The 25,358-nt window shown below is 38.9% G+C and overlaps 1 protein-coding gene and 1 non-coding gene across 2 annotated transcripts in view; both read right to left on the bottom strand.

The window, feature by feature from the left end:
• LOC126236666 (serine-protein kinase ATM) overlaps positions 1-25,358 on the bottom strand; it is a 500,205-nt gene that overhangs the window by 39,551 nt on the left and 435,296 nt on the right. The window contains exons 39-41 of the mRNA XM_049946145.1: positions 18,839-18,945; positions 6,828-6,944; positions 2,801-2,956 (exon numbers count right to left, since the gene is read on the bottom strand). Of these exons, the coding sequence (XP_049802102.1) occupies positions 2,801-2,956; positions 6,828-6,944; positions 18,839-18,945 (380 nt within the window). The remainder of the gene's footprint in view (positions 1-2,800; positions 2,957-6,827; positions 6,945-18,838; positions 18,946-25,358) is intronic.
• Trnaa-ugc (transfer RNA alanine (anticodon UGC)) lies at positions 4,915-4,989 on the bottom strand. The gene has a single exon. It is a non-coding gene; the product is annotated as a tRNA-Ala (tRNA).

Here is a 25,358-nt window from a genome sequence, read left to right as displayed (position 1 = left end):
ATAATACATAACACCCAAAGGATGGCAGAAGGTGTTCCATTTTGTTACACTGGTGGAGGTTGGTCTCTCAGTATCGGGTTGAGGGTGAACACAGTACTGCATCAAGCCAAGCAGAAGGCACACAAATGTCTCTGTCCAAAATCAAATGACACCCTACCTTCTACAGGGCTTTTAGGCAAAATCTAAAAATTCCCTGAGTTTCATCAGTTTTCCAGAATGAAATAATTTCCTGAGTTTTCTCTGTTTTCCAGGTGGCTGGACACCCTGCTCATATTTATGAAAGACAGAAACAAATGAAATGAAACATTTAAGTAACATTTTATCTGTTGTCTTTTTGTATCAATCGCTCCGTAAATAATCATTTTTAAATGATTTGGGACACAAGCCACCAAGTTTCCAAATTTTAAAAGTGAATCGAGGTTTTATTTAGAGGATTGTAAATCTGAGAGAAAATGGTGAGTAACATTAGAGAAACTGTTTTTGTTCTCAGTGGCTCAGCATATACAGGGTGATGTGTGTAACTTTTTCACTTTAAATTATTTTAGACCCATTCAAGGCATTTGTAAACTGTTTTCACCTTGACGAACACTGGCCACAGGTTCAGGAAACAAATAGCTTTGCATTCTTGCAATTTTATTAATGACCTACATACAGGCATCAGCTTTTCTGAATGATTTAAACAAGGTATGTGTTTGATGAAAAATGACACAACTGATTCTGAATAATGAAAAGTGTGAATGCACCTACATGAGTAATAAAAGGAATCCATTAAATACTGGTTACATGATAATTTACACAAATCAAAAGCTATCAGTTCAACAAAATACCTTGGGATTACAATTATGAATGACAAACTGGAACTATCACATAGAAAAGTTGTGGGGAAGGTGAACCAAAGACCCTGTTCTATTGGTTAAACACTTAGAAGCTGCACCAAGTCTACCAAAGAGCCTGCCACCACTACACATGTCCAGCCGCTGCTGGAGTATTGCTGTGTGGTATGAAATCTTCACGAGTTAGGATTGACAGAGGACACTGAAAAAGTTCAAAGAAGGACAGCTCATTTTTATTATCACGAAATAGGGGAGAGTGTGTCACAGATATGATATGCAAGCTGGAGGTGGCAATCACTAAAACAAAGGCATTTTTCGTAAATGTTTGTTTATCCTGTGTGCTATTCAGGAATGGAATGGTAGAGAAATAGTCAGAAGATGATTTGATGAACCCTCTGTCAGGCACTGAAGTGTGAATTGTAGAGTAGTTGTGCAGATGTAGATGTAACTCTTCTGTAAACGTAACAAGAAATCATGGAGAAAGAATACACCGAATATTGTTTTTGCTGCCACTGAATAGCCTGCCACCTGGAAGTTTATGCCACTCTCGAAGGAAACTTGCACTGATGAGGTAATAGGTACGTGATCTTTGTGACTCTAAAAGGAAACCTGTGTTATCCAGATAAGAGAAACAGTGTCAGCCGTGTGGAGGAGTTAACTGAAGTGTGGTGGTACATGTGCCTGAGCACCCACAGGCAGAGGCCTACAAGCACTTGCACTTGTGCATGCCCACATGTGCACATGTTCATTCATACAAGCACAACTCATACACACAGGGCCAGAGTCTCCACGTGCTGCGGACAGTGGCCATGTTCGTGTGAGTCATGCTTGTATGAATGTGTGCGTGTTTTATAGTTCAGCAGAAGGACACTGCCAAAGCTAAATGTTTTAGCAGTCATTTTCTTACGCCTGTCTGTGATTCAAGACCCGCTCTATATGGTGAGTACCTACCCTTTCTATGTTGCAACTACCCCACAAATGTAGATGGCAGAAAGTCATTAGTGATGCAGCCTGTGTGAATGTGTCATGAGGCAAAAGGATTCACCTTGAACACACTTTAAATAATTTACCAACAGAAGTGTGACAGCACATAATAATGTCTTCCTTGTTTCTTTTGTTTGCAATCTTTGGTGTCATGTATTTCATGTATTATTTTAAGGAACAAGTTTTTACAAGTGTGCAAATAAAACAGCATATGTAAAATAAATGGAAGTAATGATTTTATTTTCATTTTAAAATAGACATTTTATTCCGCAAATTCTAGTAAATTTGTTGCTATCATACCTTTGCAAGCATCAAATGTTCTCATGGAAACCGTGGGAGGCAGAAATCGTGAATTATTTAACTTATTGCTTTTCCAGTGATATTACATTTTCTTTGATACAAAACATGTTTCAACCTTCCCAGAGTTTAATGCACAAGGATGACTTTACAACTTAACCCAGTGGTGAAAGTTTCCTTGGAGAGTGGCATAAAGTTCCATATTGCAGGCAATTCTTCGGCCGCAACAAAAATCTCTACTATGTACTTTTACTCTACAATTTATTTTTAGACATACAAGAATTATTTCACTGACTATGATGCATCAATATCTGTTACTCTGGATGCAAAAATTACAAAATATGTTGCCTGCGTCACACTTCTTTATGAAGGCGAAAACAGATCACAAATGTCATAAAGTAAAAGTAAATTGAGATGAAAAAGATGGGCCACTAACAATGCATATAAACATGAATTTGAGGCATTATGAATAAACAGAAGTGAATAAAAGCAAATACTCACCTCTGGCTGATTGACATGTGGCGTACATACACAAAAATGTACATAACTTTCTAGATACCACTCTTTTTCTAGTATAAGTACATACAACCACACAGATACCAAAATATACCACCTGCACGGTGATAATTACAGAAATCTTGTATTTTATGATTGTCTTTGCCATAATGTATTACAAAATGCATTACCTTCATTTTTTTCCTGCATGCTAGGCCTGGGAGATCACATGGATAATATCGCCTGTGGGCGCCTGATTTTAGATCTGAACCAATTAAATATATAGCTAAAACTTCTGTATTATCACACCACTCAATTATACCACTTCTTTGTGATAGAGGGACGACCTGGAGTGGAAAAACACAGAAATGTCACTTTTAATATGATCTTGAGTCTGTTGTTCTTAATTATCATACCTGTTATTTAAGCAAAGAGATAACACACACGGAAGAATTTGATTGTCAAGAATCAGTTTCATGTTGTTCTACAGCTATACTATATGATAAAAAGGAAACTCAGAAACAGAAACACTTAAAACAAGTAATGGAGACTCTCAAGGCACAGATGCCACGTGGAAAAAACTCAGTTTCCTAGTTTATGTACTTCACACTGTATTTCAGAAATACATTCATTCAACACTAAGTAAACAGTATTTGTTACATCACATTGTATTATGTGAACTAGAATGAAGAAGTTTTTGCATGCATGTAGTGGAAAATGATATGCTTATTCTTCAACACTGGCCTTTGCCATATTTAGGAATGCTCCTTTTCAAGTTTCAATTATATAAAAACTAAGAATAATGCCATTTCTTGACAGAATAACAAAAGGATCAATCCTAAAGTGGAATTTTCAAAATTACTGTATGTCCTCATTTCACAGCAGTTACAAAGTTAATGGAAGGATATATTCTTCTGGAGTATTTTATAACTGTACTGGAAAGAAAATTATAAAATGACAGATTATTTGTAACAGTATTATGAAAAGGGTAGTTGCTACTCACCATTATATTGTGAGTAGCAACCATCCTTTTCGTAATATTGTTACATTCCATTCTTGATTTTCCATTGTTAGATTATTTGTAATGTGTTTCATCTGGGAAGGATCCACAGCCTTCACATATAATAACTAAACATGCTCATTTCTACTTACAACCGTCAAAAATTATTTTAGTTTTTATTTAACTACATTACTTCAGTCAATTCTGGACTACTTTCTAAAATTTTGTTTTAGAAATACTGGACACAATAAATTACACACTGCAACTGAAATTTTAACATTTAACATTTGTAGTTGCTGAGTGCTTGGGAAAGTGAAAATCTACACTAACTATGCACTATTAGAGTAGAACTTTCAGTTTTCATGCTTGTACAAAGTTACACTGTCTTTCACGATAACGTTTGACAAGTCTTTTTTTTTTTTTTTTAAAAAAAAAAAGAAAAAGAAAGAAAGAAGAAGAAGAAGAAGAAGAGAGAAAATTTTTCCTATGTCTAATGCTCTGGGTAAATTTAGGTTGTGCCATAAGGAAAGCAAATGTTAATAAAAAGTAAATGTAAATGGTGTTAATTCAGTACTGTAGGTTTACTTCAATATATCAAGATATTTGTATAACCTGGCATTGTTCAACTCAAATCACTGTCACCAAAAGCTCTCTTCACAGCCAATGCATTTAAAGAGTAATCATCAGTTACCATTTGCTGATACCATTCGCAAAATTGCATTCGGCGATCAGCATCTTCATCATTAATTGCGTGCAGAAATTGTGGAATGAAACTTTCTACTTTGCAGCTTTCAGAATTCTTCATACATTTGTACTGCTGTAAGCTGTCTTCTTGATCTTCCTTTGTGAATATCGCAAATTGTTCCATGCAATTCAAACTTGTCAGTCATGCGTTCAATTCTTAGTCGGGTTGGCGGCTCTGTTTCAAACTCTCACCTCCACTGATGTTGCACTTCAACAGCATTATCAAACTTAAAAAACCACTTCACAATACATTTTCGTTGCTCAAATGTCAATCGTGTTCCAGCTGTCTTGTTTTCTCAATACCGAAATGAAAGTACTAACATCTGTTGAGCCATACTACAACACATATCATACACAGACCATACAACAACACATTTTTCTGGTGGACTCTGTATATTTTTGAACAAAAATTGTATACACAATAATATGGTGTTTTGTTTTCTTCCTCACAGTTGGTTTTTACAGAAAAAGGAAAGTTTTATTTATGAAATGATAGTTAAATCAAGATCCTAAGCTGTTGACAGGCGTTGGTATATATCAATGGGGACAGTGGAAAATATGTGCCCCGACCGGGACTTGAACCCGGGATCTCCTGCTTGCATAGCAGACGCTCTATCCATCTGAGGCATCGAGGGCACAGAGGATAGTGCGGCTGCAGGAATTTATCCCTTGCACACTCCCCGTGAGACCCACATTCCCACCTTAATGTTCACACACTACATTCGAAGTGCCCCTGTCCATTACACTCATTACTCGTGGCAGATAATCTTACCGAGTCTCGTAAGAGTTCAGGCAATGCATGTGCATCCATTGTCAGCCTTAACTATATGAAGATAGTATCTGTTCTTTTGGATTTTGTTTGAATTGCATGGAACAGCCAAGGTTTGCTGGGAAGCCTTTACGCATCCTCCATGTAGTCACGATCTCTTTCCATTTTGTCTCACAATGGGATAAATACACTGTGGTAACAAAAGTAATGGGATACCTCCTAATATTGCACTGGACCTCTTTTTGCATGGTGCAGTGCAGCAGCTTGATGTGTCATGGACTCAACAAGTTGCTGAAGGTCCCTGGCAGAAATATTGAGCCATGCTACCTTTATTGTCAACCATAACTGCAAAACTATTGCCAGTTCAGGATGTCATGCACAATCTGACCTTTTGGTTATGTCCCATAATTGTTCAATGGGATTCATGTCGGGTGATCTGGTCGGTCAAATCATGTGCTCGAATTGCCCAGAATGTTCTCCGAACCAATCGGGAACAACTATTGCCCGGTGACATGACATCATTGTTTGTGAACATGAAGTCCATGAATGGCTGCAAATAGTCACCAAGTAGCCGAACATAACTACTCCCAGTTAAGTATTGCTTCACTTGGAACAGAAGACCCAATGTAATCCATGTAAACACGCCCCACACTGTCATTGAGCCACCACCAGCTAGCACAGTGCCTTGTTGACAACTAGGGTCCACGGCTTTCTAGGATCTGCACCACACTCAAACCTTATAATGAGCTCTCTTCAACTGAAATCAGGATTCATCTGACCAGGTCACCGATTTCCAGTCATGTAGGATCCAAAGAATATGATGAGAAGCTCAGGAAAGATGTTGCAAGCGATGTTGTGCTGTAAACAAAGGCACTCCTGTCAGTTGTCTGCAGTCACAGCCCATTAACACCAAATTTTGCTGCACTATCCTAATGGGTATCTTCACTGAATATCCCACATTGACTTCTGCAGTTATTTCATGCAGTGTGGCTTGTCTGTCGGCACTAACAACTCTGCGCAAACGCTGCTGCAAGAGTAGGCCATTGCCACTGTGTTGTCCGTGGTGCTTGAAAGTTGGTATTCTCAGCACACTCTTGACACTGTGATCTTAGAATACTGAATTCCCTAATGATTTCAAAAATGGCAAGTCCCATGGATCTAGCTCACACTACTAGTCTATGTTCACAGTCTAATAATTCCCGTTGTGTGATCATAATTACATCAGAAACTTTTTAAATGAATCACCTGAGCAGAAATGACAGCTCCACCAATGCACTGCCCTTTCATACCTTGTGTATGTGATACTATTGCCTTCTGTCTATGTGCATATTGCTATCCCATGAATTTTATCACCTCAGTGTATATTAACAGTAATCACAATTACTTTTGAAATAATAATCAGTTTACTTACTTTTTTCCCACTTGTCTTATTTTCATTTCACTGCCCCTCATAAATGAGCAGCATGAATGTAACATTGTGATTAATCGTACAAGTGATCCACACAGTGTGATTTAACTAGCAAGAGGTCTGTGGTGCCTTTTCACATTCCTCTCTTTTTCATCCTTTGCACTGAGTTGGTAAAGGCATAATTAGTAATTAACTGATCAAATATTACTTTTTATTTCTGTGCTTTTGATGGCAGCTCACCTCTATTCCGCACTGATGCAGTTTGTAGATGTTCTTTATTTCAGCACTTGCACTTACCTTGTATGTTCTCATTAGTAGTTTTCTCTTTGAAGTTTCTTTATTTCTTCTGAGAAATGTGTTCATCATTGTAAACACCTGTTGCATTACAGCATCCTGTCGGAGATCATCTCTACCCTTCAAACAGAATACACAATGTTTAGTCAGATAATCAATGAAGCAGGGAGAAACAAAAGTAACACAGAGTACTTGCTGCAAAAAGAACATTTAAAGAATAAGCATCAACATCAAATATAACATAGTTACAACACCATCTCTGTAGTTGAACAGTGCTGTAGCTTACTTCAGTGCAGAAGGAGCCGGGTTCGATTTCTTTTCTCAGGCACAGAGGTCTGGAACTGTATCCAAAAAGCCTCGTGAGGTGAAACGAGAAACACCTTGAATAGAGAAGCAGCAGCATGATAAGGATTTATCTACTGGCAATAACAGCTGGAAGGATTGATGACATGCCAATCACACATCCCAGACCATAGATTCCTCCTTGTACTATCTTGTAGGAAGCAGTTGGCCAGTCAAAACAGGTCTACGACCTAACTGAGAGTGAATGTTTATGTTACATTTTTTCAAATACTAGCTTGCTATGGAATATTTGTGAACGACATATATTGCAGTATCAAATTTGATCCCTGAACTAATTCACCTTACAGCAATTGTCTCTTTCTTCCAATTGTATAAAACCAAGTTAAAATCACACAAGACAGTCACACTGATAGGTGCTGTACAGGAAACGAACACATTCCTGTTTTAGGTGTAGCACTGGAGGTTGCACCTCCTGATGGAAAGCTCTGGCCATGCTCTATGTCTCTTTGTCATCTCTTTTTTCCTTTAGAAACAAAGAGTAAAAAAGCTTATTGCATTGTTATTCTGTAAAGTGTACTGCATGTAAAAGCAAAGCAACTTGGAAAAAACGCAAAATACTGCAATTTTTTTTTTTTAAGTATAATAATAATAATAATAATAATAATAACAAATAAATATGCATGTCAACAAAAGCTAAATCTCTATGTCTAATATTAACACTGGAATGACTTGTATCTTTAATTTGTCCTTCTGCATCCAGTAAAGTGCTTCACCCTTTTTAAATTGTATTTTCCACAAGTGCTTATCATGCAACAATGATCATAAGACATTTGTAAGTGGATCTACTGAAACAAATAGTGTCACCTAGCCACTGTGCAGTCTGCAAATTATATTTTATAAGACCGCTAATGCTATTAACAGTAATCCACCCTTTTAGTGGTGTTAACAGTTCTCGCCTGACATTAAATTGTCTGGTATCACACTAATCATACCCATCTACAATCGTTACTACAAGTAGAGAAGCATTTCTGAAATTGTAAATCTACCTTTCACAGATATTCTTCTAAGTGCTGTGTTGTACTTGGGTACTCTGCAGTATGCTAATTAATGATAGCATTGATATGGTTCAAACCAAGATAGTGTGGGATCTGTCTTTATGGCCAAGGTCACTAAATTATGGAAACAACATGATAACCAACCATGCACAATATCAGGGCATCAGATGTTCACTGTGATCCATTCATTAGACAGGGAAAGCTTACCAATTCCTTTCATGTTTTCTGACAAGAGAAGAGTATCTGTCAGCAGTAGGTTTCACTCCCCCCTGCCAATCACACTTCAGTCCACATTAATTCACAACATAAGCGCACTACAATTTATCACAGTCGTCTATTCAATGTAGTTATACACTCCTGGAAATGGAAAAAAGAACACATTGACACTGGTGTGTCAGACCCACCATACTTGCTCCGGACACTGCGAGAGGGCTGTACAAGCAATGATCACACGCACGGCACAGGTAAAATATTCTGGAGGTAAAATAGTCTCCCATTTGGATCTCCGGACGGGGACCACTGAGGAGGACGTTGTTATCAAGAGAAAGAAAACTGGCATTCGGACCGTGGAGTGTCAGATCCCTTACTCAGGCAGGTAGGTTAGAAAATTTAAAAAGGGAAATGGGTAGGTTAAAGTTAGATATAGTGGGAATTAGTGAAGTTCGGTGGCAGAAGGAACAAGACTTCTTGTCTGGTGAATATAGGTTTATAAATACAAAATCAAATAGGAATAATGCAGGAGTAGGTTTAATAATGAATAGGATATAGGAATGCAGGTAAGCTACTACAAACAGCATAGTGGACACAATATTGTGGCCAAGATAGATACGAAGCCCACGCCTACCACGGTATTACAAGTTTATATGCCAAATAGCTCCGCAGATGACGAAGAGATTGATGAAATTATTCAGGTAGTGAAGGGAGACAAAAATTTAATAGTCATGGGTGACTGGAATTCGAGAGTAGGAAAAGGGAGAGAAAGAAACATAGTAGGTGAATATGGATTGGGGGAGAGAAATGAAAGAGGAAGCCATTTGGTAGAATTTTGCACAGAGCATAACTTAATCATAGCTAACACTTGGTTCAAGAATCATGAAAGATGGTTGTATACATGGAAGAAGCCTGGAGATACTAGAAGGTATCAGATAGATTATATAATGGTAAGACAGAGATTCAGGAAATCAGGTTTTAAATTGTAAGACATTTTCAGGGGCACTTGTGGACTCTGACCACAATCTATTGGTTATGAACTGTATATAAAATTGAAGAAACTGCAAAAAGGTGGGAATTTAAGGAGAGGGGACCTGGATAAACTGAAAGAACCAGAGGTTTTAGAGTGTCTCTGGAAGAGCATTAGGGAACGATTGACAAAAATGGGGGAAAGAAATACAGAAGAAGAAGAATGGGTAGCTTTGAGAGGTGAAATAGTGAAGGCAGCAGAGGATCACGTAGGTAGAAAGATGAGGGCTAATAGAAATCCTTGGGTAACAAAAGAAATATTGAATTTAATTGATGAAAGGAGAAAATACAAAAATGCAGTAAATGAAGCAGGCAAAAAGGAATACAAACATCTAAAAAATGAGATCAACAGGATATGCAAAATGGCTAAGCAGGGATGGCAAGAGGACAAATGTAAGGATGTAGAGGAGCATATCACTAGGGGTAAGATAGATATTGCCAATAGGAAAAGTAAAGAGACATTTGGAGAAAAGAGAACCACTTGCATGAATATCAAGAGCTCAGATGGAAACTCAGTTCTAAGCAAAGAAGGGAAAGCAGAAAGGTGGAAGGAGTATATAGAAGGTCTATACAAGGGCGATGTTCTTGAGGACAATATTATATACTCCTGGAAATGGAAAAAAAACACATTGACACCGGTGTGTCAGACCCACCATACTTGCTCCGGACACTGCGAGAGGGCTGTACAAGCAATGATCACACGCATGGCACAGCGGACACACCAGGAGCCGCAGTGTTGGCCGTCGAATGGCGCTAGCTGCGCAGCATTTGTGCATCGCCGCCGTCAGTGTCAGCCAGTTTGCCGTGGCATACGGAGCTCCATCGCAGTCTTTAACACTGGTAGCATGCCGCGACAGCGTGGACGTGAACCGTATGTGCAGTTGACGGACTTTGAGTGAGGGCGTATAGTGGGCATGCGGGAGGCCGGGTGGACGTACCGCCGAATTGCTCAACACGTGGGGCGTGAGGTCTCCACAGTACATCGATGTTGTCGCCAGTGGTCGGCGGAAGGTGCACGTGCCCGTCGACCTGGGACCGGACTGCAGCGACGCACGGATGCACGCCAAGACCGTAGGATCCTACGCAGTGCCGTAGGGGACCGCACCGCCACTTCCCAGCAAATTAGGGACACTGTTGCTCCTGGGGTATCGGCGAGGTCCATTCGCAACCATCTCCATGAAGCTGGGCTACGGTCCCGCACACCGTTAGGCCGTCTTCCGCTCATGCCCCAACATCGTGCAGCCCGCCTCCAGTGGTGTCGCGACAGGCGTGAATGGAGGGACGAATGGAGACGTGTCGTCTTCAGCGATGAGAGTCGCTTCTGCCTTGGTGCCAATGATGGTCGTATGCGTGTTTGGCGCCGTGCAGGTGAGCGCCACAATCAGGACTGCATACGACCGAGGCACACAGGGCCATCACCCGGCATCATGGTGTGGGGAGCAATCTCCTACACTGGCCGTACACCACTGGTGATCGTCGAGGGGACACTGAATAGTGCACGGTACATCCAAACCGTCATCGAACCCATCATTCTACCATTCCTAGACCGGCAAGGGAACTTGCTGTTCCAACAGGACAATGCACGTCCGCATGTATCCCGTGCCACCCAACGTGCTCTAGAAGGTGTAAGTCAACTACCCTCGCCAGCAAGATCTCCGGATGTGTCCCCCATTGAGCATGTTTGGGACTGGATGAAGCGTCGTCTCACGCGGTCTGCACGTCCAGCACGAACGCTGGTCCAACTGAGGCGCCAGGTGGAAATGGCATGGCAAGCCGTTCCACAGGACTACATACAGCATCTCTACGATCGTCTCCATGGGAGAATAGCAGCCTGCATTGCTGCGAAAGGTGGATATACACTGTACTAGTGCCGACATTGTGCATGCTCTGTTGCCTGTGTCTATGTGCCTGTGGTTCTGTCAGTGTGATCATGTGATGTATCTGACCCCAGGAATGTGTCAATAAAGTTTCCCCTTCCTGGGACAATGAATTCACGGTGTTCTTATTTCAATTTCCAGGAGTGTAGAAATGGAAGAGAATCTAGATGAAGATGAAATAGGAGATATGATACTGCATGAAAACTTTTGACAGATCACTGAAATACCTAAGTCGAAACAAGGCCCCTGGAGTAGACAACATTCCATTAGAACTACTGACAGCCTTGGGAGAGACAGGCCTAACAAAACTCTACCATCTAGTGGGCAAGATGTATGAGACAGGCGAAATACCTTCAGACTTCAAGAAGAATATAATAATTCCAATCGCAAAGAAAACAGGTGTTGACAGATGTGAAAATCACCGAACCATGAGTTTAATAAGCCACAGCTGCAAAATACTAACACGAATTATTTACAGACGAATGGAAAACCTGGTAGAATCCAACTTCGGGGAAGATCATTTTGGATTCCCTAAAATGTTGGAACACTTCGAGGCAATACTATCCCTACAACTTATCTTAGAAAATGGATTAAGGAAAGGCAAACCTATGTTTCTAGAATTTGTAGACTTAGAGAAAGTTTTGACAACGTTGACTGGAATACTCTCTTTCAAATTCTGAAGGTGGCAGGGGTAAAATACAGGGAACAAAAGGCTATTTACAATTTGTACAGAAACCAGATGGCAGTTATAAGAGTTAAGGGGCATGAAAGGGAAGCAGTGGTTGGGAAGGGAGTGGGACAGGGATATAGCCTATCCCCGATGTTATTCAATCTGTATATTGAGCAAGCAGTAAAGGAAACAAAAGAAACAATTTGGAGTATGAATTAAAATCCATGGAGAAGAAATAAAAACTTTGAGGATCGCCAATGACATGGTAATTCTGTCAGAGACAGCAAAAGACTTGGAAGAGCAGCTGAACGGAATGGACAGTGTCTTGAACGGAGGATGTAAGATGAACATCAACAAAAGCAAAGCAAGGATAATTGCATGTAGTCAAATTAAATCAGATGATGCTGAGGGAGATTAGGAAATGAGACACTTAAAGTAGTAAAGGAGTTTTGCTATTTGGGGAGCAATATAACTGATGATGGTCGAAGTAGAGAGGATATAAAATGTAGACTGGCAATGGCAAGGAAAGCGTTTCTGAAGAAGAGAAGTTTGTTAACATCGAGTATAGATTTAAGTGTCAGGAAGTCGTTTCTGAAAGTATTTGTATGGAGTGTGGCCGTGTATGGAAGTGAAACGTGGATGATACATAGCTTAGACAAGAAGAGAATAGAAGCTTTCGAAATGTGGTGCTACAGAAGAATGCTGAAGATTAGATGGGTAGATCACATAACTAATGAGGAGGTATTGAATAGAATTGGGGAGAAGAGGAGTTTGTGGCACAACTTGACAAGAAGAAGGGACCGGTTGGTAGGACATGTTCTGAGGCATCACGGGATCACTAATTTAGTATTGGAGAGCAGCGTGGAGGGTAAAAATCATAGAGGGAGACCAAGAGATGAATACACTAAGCAGATTTGGAAGGACGTACGTTCCAGTAGGTACTGGGAGATGAAGAAGCCTGCACAGGATAGAGTAGCATGGAGAGCTGCATCAAACCAGTCTCTGGACTGAAGACCACAACAACAACAACAACAACAACAACAACAGCAGTAGTTGTGATGAAATTCACATTTTTTTTCCCCTTTCTAAATGTTTAGACGTACAATTTTAAAAGGCCGACACACAGCGTACCTGAAGATAAAGCCTTACTGCTTTGAAATTGACTGTCAAGAAAACAAAATTGCTGAATGTGGAGCTTTTTTGACTGGAATGTTGGCCTTTGGAAAAATTTCAAGAGTTTTTTTCTGAAATGGTCTCTTCTCACTTTCTTCTTTTGGGGACTATTTAAGCTTTCAAAAAATGGCTGTTTCTGTTGAGCAGCAGCATTTTCCTGCCCATGAACAGAGTGCTCCTCTGATTTAAGGTGATTTTCAACATTATTTTTCTTTGGCTATCCAATGCAATTATTGCAAAATCTCCAGAATACTGATTTCAAATTTTCGTGGCCATTTATAGCCATGTGACCTATACTTGACAGTGCTAAAGATAGAACCAACAAGGTACTTAGAGCAGAAGTACAACTGAAAATAATTCTATCTGCACGTTAGGGAAAGGCTTTCGGCGCGATGAAAATAAATTGACAGGTTTTCTCTTCTGATCGCTATGGTGCAAAGTGCAGACACTATAAACTGGGAGTCAACCATGAGCATGAACTAGAATTATGACCACCATATGGGAAGGGACAGTGCAAGGAAACAAGCCCTGTACACCCTCTTAGGGTAGCAGCCTACACCCACATTCGGTCTGTTTGTGAAACTGGAACTGATACACTGTCATGGACATTGTTGGTCCCTTATGGTGCTGAGAGAGTCATATTCAAACCCCATGATGGATGTCCAAATATGGAAAGGAAACAATGAGCAACATACAACACAAAGGATTTGGTAACGACTAGCATGTAATTTCTTGCTGGGATTAATCAAGTGTTGTAAATGACATTGTTCAGGCCCAGCCTCTACCAGTATTTGATGCAATCACCCACCATCTAAACTTACCATATTACACCAGGTTTTCACCTTAATCTAGGTGACAAACATAAATGTTTCTTGATGCTATGTTCCATGGTTGAGTCCTACAGTGCCTTATGTGGCACGTATCTTATACACCACTCATACCAACTACTACTGGTATGGCACCAGAGCATGGAGTGCACTGCTACATCACTACATTCATGCACTTCTTATTTTGCAAATACATTCTTACACTCAATATCTTTCCACATTGGGCTTTGCCAGATAACGTGCAGTAAAGGTAATCAAAAACTGGTTACTTTTTAGATACATGTGCACAAAAAAAGCTATTTCAAACTATCTCTGACAAAAATAATTTGTCTCAATACAATTCACTATGAAATATCATTTATTAGGTTATTTTGCATTTTGAGACAGAATTCACATCTACAATGGTTGACTGAAATGTAATGCCTCTACCTTCGTAACTCTTGAACAGTTGGCAGCATTGGATGCAGCAGGTACTGGCTTGTTCCGCAGCCTCTTCTCTACAGCTCCAGTTGGTGGGAAGCCTTAGCATTGAACGGTTGTGTTGTTACAGTGTAGAGTATGGAACCCTGCGCAGACTGTTGGTCAATACAATTTAAGCAATGTGCCGTCATTGAATTCTTGACAGCAGACGGTGTCACCCCAAAGGCGATTCATCAGAGAATGAAAGCAGTTTGTGGTGATTGTGTTGATGTGAGTACTGTACATCCTTGGGCGAGTAAGTTTAAAGATGTTGAGGCGGGAACATCTGACCTGCGTGACAAACGAAGCGTTGGACAGCCTGTGACAGCAACCATTAAGTTTCACAAGCAAAGTGTTGACAGATTGCTTCAGGATGATCGTCGTATCACTCAGAGAGAGATTGCAAGCATAATTGGCATTTCACAAGAACATGTAGGTCACATTATTGCTTTGCTTGGCTATCGGAAGACCTGAGACTTGAAATTTGCCAGGAACTCCTCTCGCGTTACGAGAATGAAGGTGACACATGTCTCCATTCAATTGTGTCAGGAGACAAAAAGTGGGTACACCATTACAATATGAAGACGAAACATCAGTCTATGGAATATCGACACAAATTCTCATCCCAGAAAAAGGAATTAAAGACGCAGCCCTCAACTGGGATGCAGATGGTGTTATCTATGTTGATTTCCTCAACAATAAATTCAGAGCGTTACATCGCAATGCTGCGAACTCTGAAACAATGGCTAACAAGGGTCCGAAAGGAAAAGGGAAATGTTTTCCTGCAGCATGGCAATGCGAAACCGCATATTTCATGTGCCACCACCACAGCAGAACTTTAGAGACTGAATCGCACCACCATACGGCATCCTCTATACAGTCCAGATTTAGCACCATCTGACTTCCATCTGTTACTGATACTGAAAGACAACCTGCGGGGACATCATCATGCTTCTGATGAAGAAACTGAGAGACTGTGATTGTGGAAACAGAGTGTCAACTTCTTCTGTGATGGCTTCAGAAAACTTGTTCCTCATTGGCAGAAATGTATCCAATTGGCTAGTGATTATGTGGAAAAATGAATATTTGTAATTAAAGATCACATTCTAAGGATAATTTCTGCATTTGATTTGTTAAAATATTCCTATTCAAACCCAGTTAATGAAGGTGAAGGCATTACTTTTCATTCAACCCTTTTATATTGCCATTTATTGCATATGCGAGTTTTTCAGGTCCCTTGATCTTCATTACTTTTGCATAGTACTGTTAGATACTGTAGGGATTATCAGGGAGGAACAGTTTTAACTGCTTTTACAATTCATTCTCCTCTCTACCAGAGAATTTACTTTTCTGCATCTAACTGCGAAGACTCTTTGAGTTGCGTACTCTGTTCATCTCTGAACGATACTTAGTGCCAATTACTTTCACAAGCAGCACAGGATGCACACACAAATTATTTGTAAACTAGTACATATTATAATATTTGAGCCAAAAATAGTAATAAGCCCACATTTTTTTTTATTATTTTGGACTTCAGTTTTCTCATGTGATTAACTGTTTCTAAAAATATTTTGTTATGTTATTTTTATACTATCAGGCGCATTTTCTCTGATATTTAGACAAGTATTTGCAATTTCTTTTTTGCAATATGTAGCTAGAGTCAGCCCACATACTGTTCATGTGACACCTAGTGTCAGTGGAAAGATTTTTAAAGAGATTATAAGCAGAATTTTAAGTGCCCATTCGATACAGCAGTCCAAAGTTGTCTAGTGCGATACATTTTAACAGGGTCAATAAAACACAAAGAACAACCAGTACTCCAGGAGTGGCAGAGCAGCACAGCTGTGTGGCGGTAGCAGTCAGTGTAGGCCAGGTTGCTGCTGGAGTACTAGTTATTCTTTATGTTTTACTGTCTTTGTTAATACATATCAACAAAACTAATATTGTACTATACTAATTTTGGACTTTACATTACAAAATGCACCTGATTACTCTTAGAAGTGACATTTTGTACATAGGCACATATTACAAATGACTAATAAGATTATGTGGAACATTTGCTATACTGCAGTAACATGTGCCCAAGAACCAAACAAAACTTTCCTATTAAGAACACACAGTACAAACACATAAAGCATAGTTAAGACAAAAAAACTTCTGAAAAGTGATTTAATGAAAACAAGACACAAATAAGAGTGCAGAATGCAACAAAAGAATGACAAAAAGGGAAAAAGATAATAATTCTGGCATACATGAAAACTCTGAATAAACTAGACAAACACAAACAACAGGTATGAACAAGAAACAAAAACATATGGAATCTGAAACAAGAAAACTAATTGAGTTCATATGTAACCTTAATATGGTTTATGAGGTCATACTAAAACTAACTTGTGACTTTGTGATTAATGAGTACATTACAACATAAAATGAACATTTCACTACAGAATTCTTCCAACTTAGTTCACAGTATAATGTTCCCTCGCGTCTGGATCCAGATACCTTCAACAGCCAATAATGTCCAATACATTTCTACGAGGCAGATTGTACTTTGATTTTGCTCTTTTATACCTACATCTAAATTTTGCATGTCCCTGATAGCTGAGCTTACTTTTTACTGTGTTATGCATTTAGCTTTCCCTATGTCTTTTGTGGAAGCAGAGTGAAGAAAAATAATTGCTTACATATTTCGTTCAATATAATGTTATAATCGTTTAGGAGTTTTATGTACAGAATAGTAATGTATTGTGATATTTCTTCTTCAAAATAGATCTTGAAATTTAGAAATAGACTTTTACAAGGTAGTTGGTATTCTTTATTGGTTTCCTAGATCCGATTTTTCAGTATCTCTGTGAAGTTCTCCTGTGAGTGAAACAAAACTATTATCACTCACATGGCGATTTTTCACATACACTTCAGGCACCCCATTAGCCCAACATGAACTTCAAGCTCCTGCAGTATTCCATTATAAAACATAAAACCATTTTTGTTACCTCTGTTGCAGACAAAATGTAGCTTGAATCAAAGTCTGTCACTTGTTTTACACATAACTGAACCCAAGTGATTGTTTCACTATTATCCGCACTTAATTGTTACTCTTTCAGTTTGTATTCGGCTATTAAGGATGTATTATGTCTGTAGTTAATGGCTACTACAGATGCCTCACCAGGCAAAACTGCTTGTGGACACTGTATATTCTGTTCCTTTCGTTCAGGTGTGTTTGCAAGTTAAAAATATATTTTGAAGGACTACTTGCAGGTTATTTAGTGACTGTTTGGGTCCCAATGTCGTCATCACCACCACCACCACCACCACCATCTGTGATTAATCTACGGTTGCAATCAATGTTACCTGTTAAGTTGTTAACATACAATATGAACGTTAATGCTGATACAGTATTTTACTCTGGCAAATGTGAAATAATTTTAGTTTTGCGGGATAAATGTCCATTGATAATGTGCTGTTTGTAAATGGAGATCTGTTGAGGGACCACATAATACTATCTCGGCATAAGTAAGTATATTTATTTCACAGTGGACATTGTTTTTTAGCTGTAAAATAGAATATTCCTGCAAAGTACAGAGTATGAATACTGATTCTGCAGTATTTTTTATTCTGCAAACACATAAACTGTACAAAGTATAATTTTATGTCATAAATGTGAGAGTAGAAGACTGAAAATAATGATACTATTGACAGTTGTGATATCAACAAAGGCAGACAGCACAGCCACCTTATGACAGTTATAGTCTGAAGTGTTAGAACACTGATGGAAGTATGGGACTGAATAATTTCATAATTTACATTTATTGTGGGCTGTGAGAAAACAGTTCTTTAGGAGGTTCTCTCAAAAATTTCTCATTTTAGTACTTCAATGGCCTGTAAAGGTACCAGCCATTACTTCCACACAAAGTTGGACACTTAACCAGGATGGTTACTCAAATTTGGAAAAAAAATTCGCTCAGAATTCCAGGAGTGAGAAGGAAGATGGTGTCCAGAAGCTCCTTATAAATTAATGGTGAATTATATACCAGCCCTAAGCAGCAGTTTAATTTCCATACAAGTTTACAAATGCAGAATTCCCTGAGATTTTATGAAATTCCATGAGATTTCCCTGATTCTTCCAGGTAAAATGCAGCTCCCAGAGAATTCCATATTTTCCAAAAGAATCGCCACCCTGCTAAAACGTGTGTAGCTGGATATTATAAATGTCAGAAACATACAGTATTGATCATTTTTGAATGATAGAAACATTATAAGGGTGGTTTTTTCTATTCATAAAGCACATGAAAAAGCACATCTGATGTTTCAAACTTTACAAATACAGGAAAGCTTACGACAAAACCACTAAAGTCTACACATTTTAATCTTGGAGATTATATACTAATCAACTAATCAAGAATCTGCTAACCTTCACTAGCTGAGGTCGTTTAATGCCATCTGTTCCAATGCATACAATTTTTTTTGGTGCATTCACTCCACCCACCATCTGATAAGTTTTTTCAAATCCTGCAATACCTGTACGTGAAAAATTTGTCTGAATTACATCATTTCAAGTAATGTTTCTCCCAAGTTGCTAAGCATTTCACTTATATACAGTATGAAAACATCGTAATATTCTTCTTGCCAATTTGAATAAGCAACAAATAACAAACGTTAAATAACAGAAAATATCTAGACAAGAAAAGTAGCCTTATTTGCTTACAATGCGATAGATGTTTTTCCTAACAGGGAGACCACATGGCAATTAGATTTTTGTATTTTCTTAATTTATGGTATGTGAAGTTCATAACTGAATTTTCAACCAACCAAAGCAATTTGAGGCATCTTTCAGAACTTTTCAAGAAAATTGACTTTCAAGTATTGAGTGTCTTTAATACCCTAATTTTAGGTTGATTTTTCAACAGTCATTGTGGCTATGTGGTAGAATGTAGTGAACCTTTCTTTGATTCCTGCTTGATGCAAAATTTTTTAATAAAGGAGCATGTTTTACAAGCATTTCCATGAAGTTTAAAATACATAAATATGAAAATTTTTAATTTGTAATGTTCTTTTTTGTTATTTAACCTTTTTCATTGACAGTTTTTAAATAAAAGATTGGTTATTAAGAACTTATATTTGCAGCAAAAAACTGGATTTTTGTGTGTGATATGTAATTAGAAATGAGAAGATGTGCATTTTTCATAAAAATGACAGCTTGACGTGTTAATTTGCATATATTCTATGAAGTTTCTATTTAAATGACACAGATATATGCACTGAATGGGAAAACAAGAATTAAACCAGTGATTGAGTGATTACCAGTCTTGAGCTCTACTGATTTTTTTCCATCTTTATGTATTTTATGCTTTATCGAAATGCTTGTAGAACATGATAGTTTGTTAAAAAATTTGGCATTAATAAGGAATCGAAACCAGGCTCACCACATGGCAAGTAAGCATTCTGCCACAGAGCGATGCTGGCTGTTTAAAAATCAGCTGTATTACAAACACTTACAAAGACTTGCAAAGTTTATTTTCTTGAGAACTTTCAAGTATCGAGTCTCCATGCTTTGTTAGCTGGTATTTGAATTCTGAACTTTATAAACATGGTCTCCTTGTAAGACAGCTGTAGCCCCGTTCAAGACTCAAACTATGGTAATACTGTGAATGCTTATCAACTCATAATAATGAATGAAAGCTTTATTGCTAATACAAGATCAGAGAATGAGATGAAGTAAGGAAATAGGAGTAATATGGAACACACAGTGAAGGTAGGAAAAAAGCTTGCTGAGGTGTAGTTAGTCTTTGTATTCCACCTATTCCAAATCTACACTAAAATATTTCAGTGTCTTTATCGATTTCTTTTTGTATTTTACAACATTTTTATGGTTCACAACTTAAAATGGACCCTCTGTTCTTCATATATGTGCAAATTGTCTTTTTGCTGGATGATTAATAATGGCCATTTATTTTTGCCACAAAACTTTTACTATTTTGTAAAAAAAGAAACTTGTTATATACGTCAGATTTTCTGGTTTGGATTACTCAAGTTTTAATTTTCAGAAGTCCTTTTCCTCGCCTGAAACACAGTGCATGAAAATGGTGAGTTACAAGTTTGTCTTGTACACATATTATGTTTGTGAGTATGGCTTTCTTTATGCATGACAGCAAACGCCCATGAAATGTAGTTTAGTGGAATTGCAGTGTCTTGAGAGGGGGCTATAAGATGAACATTAATGAAAGCAAAACAAGGGTACCATAACGGAATGCACTTCAATTAAAACGAGCAATGTTGAGGGAATTAGATTAGGAAATGAGACACTAAAAATAGATAAGTTTTGCTATTTATGAAGATGGCAGGATTAGAGTGTATAAAATGTAGAGTGGAAATGACAAAAGAAGAAGACAAATTTGTGAATGCCGAATATGAAATTAATTTTTAAGAAGTTTTTTCTGAAGGCATTTGTCTGGAATCTAGCCTTGTACAGGAGGGAAAAGTGGGCGATCCGCAGTTTAGACAAGAAGATAACAGGAGCTTTTGAAATATGGTGCTACAGAAGAAAGCCAAAGATCAGAAGCGTGGATCACGTAAGTAGTAATGACGTGGTACTGAACAGAATTGGAAAAAAATGAAACTTGTGATATAACTAAAATCAAAGAAGGGATCAGCTGACAGGACTTGTACAGCCAGCAGTTGGTATAAAGACTTCAGGAGCAAGAGTAACAGCAAACAAGAAGTTATAATACACTGTAAACATAGGCATCGGAATTAACAGCTACAAACAGGCTACAATTAGAGATTGTTAACATAAACCATATTACCACACGTATATTTTCTACAATCACCAACAGATGACTGAAAGCCCATACAAGCACATTAAAGAAAGACAGAACACTTAAGACCAATAAAGTATTTCTCCACAATTACTGCAATTAACTGACAACACATAATTCACACTTATATTACGTAATTACTCCTTGTGATAACCAGCCCCAAACAGTATATGTTCTTGCTCACTGTATAGAAGATGGAAGATCAGATTTGGCAATGCTGAAATGTTGACAGAGATCTTGTGATATGATCAACAATGCAGCATGAAGGGCAATCTTAAAACATGCATCTGATGAAGGGGATGTATTGACCAAATTATACTCCCAAAAATGCTAAACTAGTGAAGAACTCGAATGAGATTTTCACTCTGCAGCGGAGTGTGCGCTGATATGAAACTTCCTGGCAGATTAAAACTGTGTGCCCGACCGAGACTCGAACTCAGGACCTTTGCCTTTTGCGGGCAAGTGTTCTACCATCTGAGCTACCGAAGCACGACTCACGCCCGGTCCTCACAGCTTCACTTCTGCAAGTATCTCGTCTCCTACCTTCCAAACTTTACAGAAGCTCTCCTGCGAACCTTGCAGAACTAGCACTCCTGAAAGAAAAGGTACTGGCAGAAGTGAAGCTGTGAGGGCCGGGTGTGAGTCATGCTTTGATAGCTCAGATGGTAGAGCACTTGCCCGCGAAAGGCAAAGGTCCCGAGTTCGAGTCTCAGTCGGGCACACAGTTTTAATCTGCCAGGAAGTTTCATATCAGCGCACACTCCACTGCAGAGTGAAAATCTCATTCTGGAAATATCCCCCAGGCTGTGGCTAAGCCATGTCTCTGCAGTATCCTTTCTTTTAGGAGTGCTAGTTTTGCAAGGTTCGCAGGAGAGCTTCTGTAAAGTTTGGAAGGTAGGAGACGAGATACTGGCAGAAGGGAAGCTGTGAGGACCGGGCGTGAATCGTGCTTTGGTAGCTCAGATGGTAGAGCACTTGCCCGCGAAAGGCAAAGGTCCCGAGTTCGAGTCTCGGTCGGGCACACAGTTTCAATCTGCCAGGAAGTTAGTGAAGAACTGTTAAGTTTGGTGGTCACTTAATGAGACAAAGGTGCATTTCTGTCGTGTGTCGAAATTATATCATGAGCAACATTGTGAATAAAATAAAATTTATAATGGAATGAGGTCAGCCATGATATAAAGAAGTATAAATGTACTTTTCAAGAAGATTTTATTTTTGTGAGTTTGTACTTGCTCATTATTAATATCTGCAGAGGGTTCCAAATGGTGATGGCCAACTGCATGTACTATGTAGCAGTGACTTAGATACCAAGCTTTTTGTTATTGGGGACAAATACTGTGATGCTGGCCACCACCTTCACTGATCTTGAGGGCTATGCGCAACTGACAGTACAGGAGAAGTAATTATGTGCAGATTCCTTGTTGATCAACAACTTTTCGTGGACACACTTATCTTGTGAACACGATTCAGTTAAATGTTGGTGTTCATTACAAAATATCACCAATTTCACAACCAGAGTTCAGTGTACAAATCTGTTTTTTTGTACAGGTATGTGTAAACCGGTTGAGAAATAAATGAATTATTTTTGGATCGCTCTCAATAAACATAGTTCTGTAACAGAAACATACTGATTATAATTCCTTACTCTATATATTACATGAATATTGGTGAATAAATGAAAATTTGGTTTCTCATTTGTAGGCTATATTGTTGTTATCGTTATTAATCATGTGACTTTTTGACACATTGAAATAAATAAAGCATAGAATGTAGAGAAAATATATAAAATATTATAAATATATCTAAAAACAAAGATTCTGTGACTTACCAAACGAAAGCATTGGTACGTTGATAGAAACAATAAGAAACACAAACACACACACAAATTTCAAGCTTTCGCAACCCACGGTTGCTTCATCAGGAAAGAGGGAAGGAGAGGGAAAGACGAAAGATGTGGGTTTTAAGGGAGAGGGTAAGGAGTCATTCCAATCCCGGGAGCGGAAAGACTTACCTTGGGGGGAAAAAGGGACAGGTATACACTCGCGCGCGCGCGCGCGCACACACACACACACACACACACACACACACACACACACACACATATCCATCCGCACATAACAGACACAAGCAGACATATGTAAAGGCAAAGAGTTTGGGTAGAGATGTCAGTCAAGGCAGAAGGACAGAGGCAAAGATGTTATTGAATGACAGGTAAGGTATGAGCGGCAGCAACTTGAAATTAGCGGAGGTTGAGGCCTGGTGGGTGTCGGGAAGAGGATATATTGAAGGGCAAGTGCGAATATATCCTCTCTTCCCGATACCCACCAGGCCTCAACCTCCACTAATTTCAAGTTAACGCCGCTCATACCTCACTTGTCATTCAATAACATCTTTGCCTCTGTACTTCCGCATTGACTGACATCTCTACCCAAACTCTTTGCCTTTACATATGTCTGCTTGTGTCTGTTATGTGCGGATGGATGTGTGTGTGTGTGTGTGTGTGTGTGTGTGTGTGTGTGTGTGTGTGTGTGCGCGCGCGAGTGTACACCTGTCCCTTTTTCCAACCAAGGTAAGTCTTTCTGCACCCGGGATTGGAATGACTCCTTACCCTCTCCCTTAAAACCCACATCCTTTCGTCTTACCCTCTCCTTCCCTCTTTCCTGATGAAGCAACCATGGGTTGCGAAAGCTTGAAATTTGTGTGTGTGTGTGTGTGTGTGTGTGTGTGTTGTGTTTGTTATTGTTTCTATCAACGTACCAACGCTTTCATTTGGTAAGTCACAGAATCTTTGTTTTTAGATATATTTTTCCCACCTGGAATGTTTCCCTCTATTATATTCATAAAATATTATAAACAAACATATAGAAAATTTATGTAATCTATCAACTTTGGAGTCAGCAACAGGAAGTCTGGTCTACAGTGATCGTATGGGACATTCTTCTGTGATGTGTCTGATAGTTCGTGATTCTCCAGATTCCTACTGTGGGCTTATTGCTTACCTGATTTGTGTAAAAAGTTTGGACATTTGCCATGTTGGGTTCCAATTCTGTTTGGCACTGACCACGTTTGTGTGAAAAGTCAAAGGGATTTTTGTGTGACACACAGCATATTATTATTTTGGTGTTCAGTCCAAGCATTTGTAAGGTTGAACTCATCTTCCACAGTGACCCTCATTTTCACTGTGGGTGGTCATCTGGAGTGGAGTCAGTTATGTTTTGGATAATCAACACCTTGATGGATTACTAGATTTTTACTATCTGTGATGTTTTTGTACTCATTTGTGAGAGCGTTTGTGCACAATAGTGGTGGGGGTGGGATGTGTCTTAGTATTGGCAATCATTTTGTAGGTGTTGATTTGATAACACCACCAATCTTTCTCATAGTATTATTTGGTTGGACACATCTCTTTTGTGCATTGGGCTGTTTAGCCAAACTGGGGCACAATATTTGGCAACTGAGAAGACAAGGAGAAGAACATAGGGTTGATGCAGTTGCTCCCCGGGATGTACCACATAGCTTTTGAATGATGATGTTTCTTGTTTTCAATTTCTCGGCTGTTTTTGTTAGATGCTCACTGAAAGACATAGTTTTATCAGGGTTACCCTCAAGTACTTTGGTGTTTTATTGTGAGTAAGTGTACCGTGTGTATGATGAGTTTTCTTCCAGTGAGTTTATTATTCAGATGGACGCAGATAACCTTCGTTATGGTGACATTTTGTTGGAGTCTCCATTTGTGGAATACCTTCCCACGACATCTCTGTTAGGATTTCTTCAGACGGTTCAGCTGAGGTACACCTTGTCACAAGTATCCAATTGTCAGCATAAACAAAATTCCTTGACTTTATTTTTTGCATCTCTGCAACTTAACACATTGAAGAGTAGTGAAGCTAGGGCTGATCCCTGAGGTGGACTACATTTTAATTTTCTTGGAGAGCTGATATTGGATCCCATGACTAATTGGAACAGTCAGTCATTTACCATATTGTTCATTAGCTGAGAAATTAGTTTGCAAGGAATTATGTGACGAATCTTGTATATCACACCTTTTCTCCACACTGTACCATAGGTCACCAAATGAAGCTGCGGTTTTAAGTTTTCTTTGAAATCTGTCTCAAT

Source organism: Schistocerca nitens, chromosome 2 (genome assembly GCF_023898315.1).
Source record: "Schistocerca nitens isolate TAMUIC-IGC-003100 chromosome 2, iqSchNite1.1, whole genome shotgun sequence".
NCBI classification, from domain to species: Eukaryota; Metazoa; Arthropoda; class Insecta; order Orthoptera; family Acrididae; genus Schistocerca; species Schistocerca nitens.
This window is presented reverse-complemented; position numbering and strand designations above follow the sequence as displayed.